Source organism: Daktulosphaira vitifoliae, unplaced genomic scaffold (genome assembly GCF_025091365.1).
Source record: "Daktulosphaira vitifoliae isolate Bord-2020 unplaced genomic scaffold, ASM2509136v1 Scaffold_1, whole genome shotgun sequence".
NCBI lineage: Eukaryota > Metazoa > Arthropoda > Insecta > Hemiptera > Phylloxeridae > Daktulosphaira > Daktulosphaira vitifoliae.
The window spans coordinates 9580580-9590311 of record NW_026099572.1 but is presented as its reverse complement, the minus strand read 5'-3'; the positions used below and the strand labels follow the sequence as shown (position 1 = coordinate 9590311).

The following is a 9732-nucleotide window of genomic DNA, read 5'->3' as shown; positions in this document are numbered from 1 at the left end:
AAAAAAAAAAAAAAAAAAAAAAAAAAAAAAAAAACACATCATAGTAAAACCAATACCTTCTCAGCTTCGCATCGAAGCTAATAACGTTAAAAAATAATATAAAACTCAGCTGAATAAATGAAGTTGTTGATAGTGGAGAGTGAACTGTATGAAATCTTGTGGTAATGGTGTTGAACATCTGAGTATCACGAGACAGAGTGTAGATCCAGGCACATAACGGAAAAGTGACTGCGGAAATGAAGTTATTTCGTGATGGTCAGGGTCCAATCACTAGAGGCGTACAAGGGCAAGAGAACTTTGAGCACAAGGGTTCAACAAATAAAAAATGAAAATAACGGCGTACAATGGCCGAACAATCCGTCGGCCAAAGGTCCGCGGCAAAGTTTCCGGGTCCGTCCGCGTTGTTACACCTAATTGACTATCGTTACGATTGTTTATTATACTCACCGAAAAAAACCCGTTTTCAGCTGGAAGATTTCGCCTATGTCAAACAATATATGTGTAATATTGAAAATTTTATTTTTACTCCAAATTCCTTTGACAACTTAGCTGACTCAACTAAAGTTATTTCTATTTTTTTTCTAATTTTATTTTTAAGGAAGCAAATACTTAGGAACTCGTAAAAATAGCTCCTAAGCGATAATGCTGTCTTCCCAATTCCTTCTAAAACGACACATTTTAAAATGTATACCGCAACTGTTGTATTAAAACACTTAAATTTTTCGAACAATAATTTTGACCAATCGGACTACGTTTTAATTGTCCTGATTAGGTCTACGATTTTTATAAGTAGTGAAACTCTACACTACAAAACACCTCGAGCACTATTTAGTATAGTTTTCTGCCTGACGATACGGTAAAATTTACGAATTTTGCACAATTTATTCAACTGCACATCCGTGGCCGATGAACTATTTAGTCGGTAGCTTATTTTAAATTAAATTAAAACACTATATTTTAGTTAATAATGTGGATTGTAGTTTTACGATAAATAACTTGCACATTTTACATATGAATAAAACTTTAAGTTGCCATTCGACGTCCGGTTTATTCTATAATAATGTAGATCTTGTTTTACTCAATATCAAACAATTACTTTCTTGAAAAATTAATTTTATTTAAGATGTCAGCATTGCGAAGAACGCGAGCAAAATACAGCTTTAGTGGGTTGTGGACATAAATTTTGTAAAATTTGTGTCGAACGTGAATTTATGCTTTTCAAAAGTTACGTGTGTAGGCCAGTCAAGCTCCACATAGCTTATAATCACTCCCCCCCTCTCTTAGCTTGGCCTATGACACTCATAGTCGTCGTGTCCGGCACCATCGGCACCTAAGTCAGTACGAACGTGAATGTGTAGTTAAGTTATATCGTTGAGTTTCCTAACTCGTTGGCCTGTGAGCTGACGTGTTTTTTAGTACACGCGTTTTGTGTACGATCGATGAGTCGTGCCGTGGAATTTTTGCTGATTTGTGGCCAGTGATAGAACGGTGGTTAATTTTTTGTGTTGTTCTCCGGTCCATCGCCATTCCGTTGCGAATATTTCAACTGTCAATTGCTAAAAACAGTTATCTCATAAAACATCTTTACAAGAACGCATAACTTAATCCGTTCAAGCTGGAAGCTGTATCCCATGTAATCGTCAAATCCGTGGATTGACTTGCTTGGAGTATATCGTCTCATTGTATGTAAAATTATTTTATTGTTCAATGTCATTACATTTGTATTTAGCGGTCGTCCGATTAAATAAAAAAAAAGTCGTTCAGTTAAAAGTTAATTTATTATGTGTGTCTTAATACATAAATGAAAGGTAAAAATAAAAATCTTAAGTGAGATGGATGCACCTGTCGACTTATGTAAATATAACTAACTATCTTGTAAAGAAATTTTAGGTACAGTTGATCGAATAGAAAGTCTTTTGCTCAACTCTAATTCCACTAAACATATTTGTATTCTATTTACACAAAATGCTTCTAGATACTTAAATGAATTCGATAGTAACATAGAAATTATAATACCGCGTTCACGGTCTAGAAGAGGATTAGTAAACATCATTGGACGGTTTTGGCGTATATGATGACACTGTTGTTGAATATATTCACAAGAAAATCAGTGAACTTAAACGTTCAAGAAACCAAGTAGATCATCTTACAGAATGACAAACTAATATAATACAGTCAATAATGTTAAATGTAAATTCTTCATTTGTGTAATCTAGAATAATCAAAAATCAGCTTAGAGGTAAAACATAACTACCTATTTCGATAAGTAAACACTACAATTCCAGAAATAAGAATCATACATTTTGAAATAAACTTAATATAAAAGAATACGTTGCTCTATTAAATAATTAATCAGTACACATTTGATGAGTATAATAAACTCCATAATACAAGGATTTTTACATCTTATTATCATGAATTAAATTGTTGAAAAAATTAAAATAATAAAATCTCATTTTAATTCTACATATAGTCAATCCCAATAGTTAGTTACTATTTGGAATTTCAGAATTGTTGCACTTAATAGATATAAATATTTTATACTATAGAAATACTTTAATTTTTTAGTTGAAAATTTCTTTAGCAAGTAAGTATGAATTTACTCTGCAAATACTTATCGCATCAACAACAAAGACACATGATAATATATTTGTTGTAATAAATTATTCCCATAAAAAAAAAAATGTAAAAAACATTCTATAATATGCTTCACTAAAAAAATAATAATATGGCTATCAAAATAGTGATATATATATATTGTGACCAAATCTGTTGTTTTATTAATGAGTAACGCTGCCTTTAATATGTATCGCTTAATATTTAACGAATTTGTGTTCAAATACTCATGGAAGATTTTCTTTCGGGATTTATTGGATATTGCGGCTAAGTATATTTTAGCCCTCAAGTAGTCAAAAAGTGATATATCTGTGATATATTACAGATAATTTTCTCATCGATAATTTGGCAAAAGTTTTGGTAATCTGACATCGATACAGATCAAAAAAAGTTGTCCCTTGTAAAACATGTTTATATGTTTTATTCACTGTATATACACTTAAGATGATACTATATGGTATAAATGGTATGATACTTGAGGGCTAAAATATACTTAGCCGCAATATCCAATAAATCCCGAAAGAAAATCTTCCATGAGTATTTGAACACAAATTCGTTAAATATTAAGCGATACATATTAAAGGCAGAAGAAATAACAGACTTGGCTACAATGTAGATATCATTACTTTGATGGGTATACTTTTTTTTAGATAGGGGTTTCTAGAACTTGGCCCTTATTTATAATTATATTATTGTAGAGATATCATTTCTTTTTTTTTGCTTTAGCGACTAAAGCGACGTTTTAATAATTTACGAGATGTTGGAGGAATTTTGTACATGGTACGTTTTAATTCTAATGTAAAATTGGAAAAGGCTATTTTTTTATATATTATACATTACAATTATATATATTTATATATTATAATTAAATTATGAGGGACAGTGTGGTCGAGTCGATAACGCATCAGTGCCTAATACGCACTGTCTCTGGTTCAAGACTAGGTTACAGGTGACTTCTTTTTGCTGAACGAATTATCAGTTTAGTGATTGGACTTGCCATCCCTCCTGGTGACGGATTAACCATCTATCTCGGAGTATACAGGTTTAAGAAATTTCCTCTTAGAGGAGGCCACAATCATACTCAATGGATCGTATAAAGCGATTAAAAAAATTAAAATATAATTTCAAAATTAAATTTTTTAGTTGATTAAACATTAAGTTTGGTTGGGTTTAGTAACTCCTAATAAACAATACTCTCTAAAGCAGCTTTGAATATAAGGAAATAAGGACATATGATTGGGGATATTGAACAGTGGTGTATTGAGTACCTAGCAGAATAGGATAGCAGACACTTATTATAATAACATAAATACAGCAAATAAAGATTTAAACTACATAATTAAATAGCTAATATTCAAATTGATATTTATTTTAAGTCATATTCATTTGTAATGAAATACTTAAATTGATGTTAATCAATAGTATTTCTTATTTCTAATTACCTCCACTTTTTAGTCTACGTTCCTATGTTATTCATATGAGGTATATAACCTCCTCCTTGAGCAGGTAAAGTGTTGGATTTTTAAAAAGTTTTAATGACTGATTTAAGAAAAAAAAGTGTAAATTTACTGATTTTAAAATCGTAATTTGTTTGAGGAGAACGGTGTGGCTGAGTCGGTAACGCGCACTATCTCGGGTTCGAAACTCAGTCACGGGCGGCTTCATTTGCCGAAAGAGAGATCAATTCGGTAATTAAAGTCGCCATTTTCTCTTTCCGATGACGGACTAACAACCCGTACCGGAGTATAAATGGTTAAGAAAACTTCCACCTTTAGGAAGAGGCCGCTATGGTCCTTAATGGGCTGATAAAACCAATAAAAAAATTTTTATTTTAAGGATATCTCCCATTACCAGTGAACAAGAGATTTTTTCAATTTTTGAAGGTAATGTGTTTTGTAGCTACTGAACATATTCAAATGATTACAAATCGTATCCTAACATACGATTTATAAAGTTGAAAAAAATCGGTCCAGTGAGAATTGTGAAAAAGCAGTAATAGATACGAAAAATAGAAATAAAATAATGAACGCATCTTAATAAAATCAATAACTTTTCAGCTACGAATTGAAGTTAAACTAAACTCCTGAATTAAAAACCTGCGTTCATTAAAATGATATTATACAAGCTTTAAGTTATATAAATTTTAAGACTTTGTTCAGCTGTTATGAAGATAAACTTATGGAGATATACTAATAAACTTGTTTAATGATTATATTTCATGTATACTGTTTAAATAGAATATTTTGGATATTAGTCATACAAGTACTTTCTTTTTTGAGTTTCTCTGAACATGTTTTATAATAAATACTGTTTTATGTGGTTCTTTTTTAAAACATAGTATACATTTTTAAATTTATTCTTTAGCATTATTGTCATTATTTTTGCATGTCATACAAATAAGTCTTTTTACTGAGTTTTCTTTCGGGTAAATAACATTATAAGTATTTAGTATAGAATAATTTTAATGAAATATTCACGAGTTAATTATTACATAATATTAAATATTTATAATTTTTAGTATTTAGTTTAAGATGTCAATCAAAAGCAAAATTATAATATTTGCTTTTATCATCGGTAAGAAATTTTTTTTGCCAACTATACTAAAATATTCAATGTACATTTAAATAGCTTAAGGGATAAAAACATATTCAGTTAAGTATGTCAATTTCATAAAAGATAATATATTTTCAATGAATAGCCTTTAACTAATAATTAGTTTTTTTGAGATGCTGGATAATACAATACTTTTAAAATTTTTCAGTATTTACAGAAGCATTGAATAATTTTACAAAAAAGTATTTAAATAGTGAGTAAATTTTAGTGATATTAATAAATATTTGTGATTATTTAGAGTTCTAAAATTTTATAAAATTAATTTTTTTTTTAACTCTCATGAAATATTTCATTTGAGTGAAAAATTGTAAAATATATAATTTAAATTACTTATAAATATTTAAAAGATTATTTTATTTATGTTTTACAAAATGAAACCAGAAATATAAACATTTATAAATTTTTTTTGAGCTATTTTGAATAGTATTAAGTTTGTGCTAAATTTTGTTGTAAGAATAAATTATATCGTAGAAATATTTTACGATTTAGGTGGTATAAACCTCCTCAACCCAAACAGAACATTAACTTCGATAATAAGACATTACATTATTTCAATGAATTAATAAAAGTGTGTAATAACAAGCATAATTTTTAATGAACAAAATAAAATGTATAGCTATAGACATAAATATTTGTGTAAATGTGTGCAAGTGTATTTTTATATCATGCATTATGTAAATATAAACAAGGTTAAATGCCACTCGATTTGTGTTATAATATAGTTGTGTTAAGAAATTTTTTTGGTATTTTTTAGTTCCATATATTTCTTTTCTTCCTCATCTTAATCTCAACTATTTGGGGTCGACTACCCTTATCCTAAACTGCCACTTGATACAATCTCCCTTATCATTTAAGCTCATATCTGTTGTCCTCAATCGCATTCAATAATATCTCTCTATCTCTTTTTTGGTCTTCCTTTACCTCTTCTTTCAACATTAATTTCTATACTGTTCTTACAGCTTCTGATTCCTCTCTCTCCATAACATGACCAAACTATTTAAGTTTTTTTCTCTAGTCTCTTGTCTATTTTTGAGTTTCATATATTTTTAGATTTATCAGTTATTAATTATTTTTCTAATTTATACTACTTGCACAATACATAAACTACCACTAGTGTTAACAACGTAAGCTACTCATGTAACTAGGCTATAACAAAATGTAATGTATTTTGCTCACCTGTTTATGGTATTTTTATAATTACATTCCATCTACAAATTAACATTTGTTATCTTCGGGCTGTATAAGAAAACTATGACATAGAAGAAGGCCGTCGAGTGATGACAACGAGTTATGCGTCAATTCGAATCAATATATTTATATGTGCATGAATTCAATGACCAGTCAGAAATGGATCACGCTCAGTTTAATTATCAGTATGAAAAACTGTGAGAAATTCAAGCCAATTTCAAATTAATTCAGAACAAGATTGATTAGTTTGCTATATAAGTTTATTATAAGACGTATTGTCAATGATCAGATTTTTGAATTATTATCACTTATTTCTTGACAAATTGCCAATAGCTATGAAACTACTTCGACGAAGGAGTGCCGGAGTTCTAATTAAAAAACTACAAGCTATAGACAGATAAAACTGTAGGTTATACCACTGACTACTTTCAGTAGACGCTATACTGATTGATTAACTTTTAGGGACACATTTTACTCGATGGTTCTCGACAATCAAAATATTGACTAATTAGATTAGTTTTATCATCAATATCGGCTATCAAGGATGAAGCAGCAAAATTGATAGAGTCATTAGAAACAACTGATAACAACTACTTATCAATTGCATGGAGATCAATTTGTCAGAGTTTTTAAAACTGGCATTTAATTCCAAGCACTCGCATGGCGAAGTTAACCAAGTAGCCAAAACAGAAGACGAAAACTTCAAGAGAACTAACTATTAATTCAAAAGTTTGGTTAATTTCTTAGTAGTATCATTTTCTTATTTTTAAGAAAATGATTATGTTTCCTTTAAAAAAAATTTAATATACTACATTTTTAAAGAGATAGGATCAAATTCCATATACTACGATTTATAATTTAAAAAAAAAAAAAAATGTAGGACACTATTAACTACTTAAAATAAAAAATTGTAAAATGTTTAAAATGTTTAAAATAAGATATGGTAAGGTAGGGTGGGATATTATGATGAGATTAGGTTTTTGTGATGTATCCTGGTTTTTAAGAACAGTTTTATATAGTTTATTGAAAAATATCTATGTTGCCGTTAAATAATAAATATGACACTGATATAAGGTATAAGTAATGAATTAAAAAAGTTATTATTATTGATAAATCGAGAAATATATGAGACTAAAAATACCAAAAATGTTTTTCTTAACATAATCATTATTTTAAAGATATCGTATTACTAACAATAAAAGAATCTCCTATCATATAACATGAATTATTAGAAACCAAATAAGTAAATCAATATGCACAACTTATAAGGCAGTAACTAACTTTTTTTACTTTTCAGGAGATCAAAAATAAAATTTACTGATTACACCCTATATGTTTATCAATTTTCTAAATAGTTTATTTCCAATTCATACCAAATCCTCAAAATTATGTTGAAAGTCATTATAAGAAGAGTAAATTATGTTTTACTCTTTTTATTTAAGTATTCCAAAACCGCATTGTCATGCAATAAATTTTTTTGAGTTACTGACCCTTCTCAGGAATAATTATAATAAAAAATTATTGAATATCAATTTCATACTATGTTTAATTGCTATAATAATTATTTATTCATATATTAAACTTATACACCATAAAACTTGTAATCAGGATATAAATATAAATACAGTATTTTTGAAACATTTTTAAAAGTTAATTTTTCGTGGAATAGTTGTCATTTTGAAACCCTCCCTGTGGGTCCGTAAAATTAAAAAAAATATATACCGAATGATAAGAAATGACCTTAGTATCTTTTCAAAAATTATGTTTCTATTCATCCATTTTTCAAAAAATTATGTGCAGTTTTTTATGACATCGATATTAGCACGTACACAGCATTGTTATTATCAATGGTAGTAAGGCACATTGTTGTGAGTTAATAAATACACTAACTAATAATATCAGAAAGTATATCAATTGATAATCATAATTGATAGTAAACAATTCGTGACTGTCACAGCAATGTCATAAAAATCCAATTAGCTACCTGTATTTGTAAACCCTTGTGTATTATACATGTATATTAACTCAAAAATTTGAAACTTTAAGTGTTTATATCTAATAAACAAATAAAGTTATACTAAAAATTTAATGCCATTTACTATTGAATTAAAAATCCAAACATTTTATTAAATTCAAAATATGTGTTCCCATTTAAAAAAAAACAAAGTTGACACCCTTACCAGGCATAAGGGATGAACTTAAAAAGTATTAAATAGGTAATAATTCAATAATTATGTGTAACTAAAGATAACAAAAAAAAGAATGTCTAAATTATTATTACTCTGTAAGAAATTGAGTTGGTAATGATAAAAAAATCACCCTGTATATATACATTTAAATGATTTATTTAAAAAAAAACATGTCAAATGAAAGAGGGATATAAATATTATTTCTCATAAAAAATTGTATTGATCCAAACACTTATAGAGTAATTATTTTTTAGCGTGAAGACAAAATAAAGTCCGAAATTTTTTTTTCCATTATAAAGTATATTAGCTTTAATTTAAGATATATATAAAAGTGTTAGAAATTTCGAAACATTTTTAAAAGTTAATTTTTTATGAACAAGTTGTCATTTTCAATACCATTGTGGGCAGGTAAAGGGTCAGATTTATAAAAAAAACATACATTAATAATTATTAATGTATATTTTATATTTTGTAATTATAATTACAATATTATATATAATGTATCTATCATATATAATATATATATATATATATAATGTATCTATCATATATAATATATATATATATATATATTAATATATAATATATATATATATATATTAATAGAAGTTTCTAAAAAACAAAATGATTTATTTTAATGAAAAATAGATGTAACATTATCAAGTTAATGCATTGCTGTTTATTTAACAGGATCGAATAGTAAAATAGACATGTTCAGTGAGTAAATTTTTGATTGAAAAATACAAACTTTAAATTTTACTCCATTATCAATAATTTTATTTAGGATGTAGGAATTGCCAAATAAATGAGGAAAATACAATTTTAGACATCTGTGGTCATAGATATTGTAATATTTGTGTCAAAGCAAAATTTCGCAATCATACAAGCTTTCATTGCTCTAGATGTGGAAACAATGCTGAAGCAGCCAGTATCGTTGACAATAAAAGTACTAAAGTCATATAATTTTCCTAATTTAAAATAAATTTGATTAGTACTTTAAAAGAATTATACCAAAAGAGTTGTTTAGTGTCATTCTAAAAACTATTAAAAAAAATACAAAAAATAGTTTTTAGCTTCTATGCGAAGCTGAGAAGGTATTGGTTTTACTATGATGTGTTTTTTTTTT

The 9732-nt window shown here is 27.5% G+C and overlaps 1 protein-coding gene across 1 annotated transcript in view; it reads left to right on the top strand.

Moving 5' to 3' along the window:
• The first annotated feature begins 4956 nt into the window (after nucleotides 1-4956).
• LOC126910370 (uncharacterized) overlaps nucleotides 4957-9732 on the top strand; it is a 9254-nt gene continuing 4478 nt past the window's right edge. Inside the window, exons 1-5 of the mRNA XM_050692883.1 lie at nucleotides 4957-5041; nucleotides 5135-5190; nucleotides 5378-5422; nucleotides 9297-9323; nucleotides 9391-9552. Coding sequence (XP_050548840.1) covers nucleotides 5148-5190; nucleotides 5378-5422; nucleotides 9297-9323; nucleotides 9391-9552 — 277 coding nt within the window. The 5' untranslated portion in view covers nucleotides 4957-5041; nucleotides 5135-5147. The remainder of the gene's footprint in view (nucleotides 5042-5134; nucleotides 5191-5377; nucleotides 5423-9296; nucleotides 9324-9390; nucleotides 9553-9732) is intronic.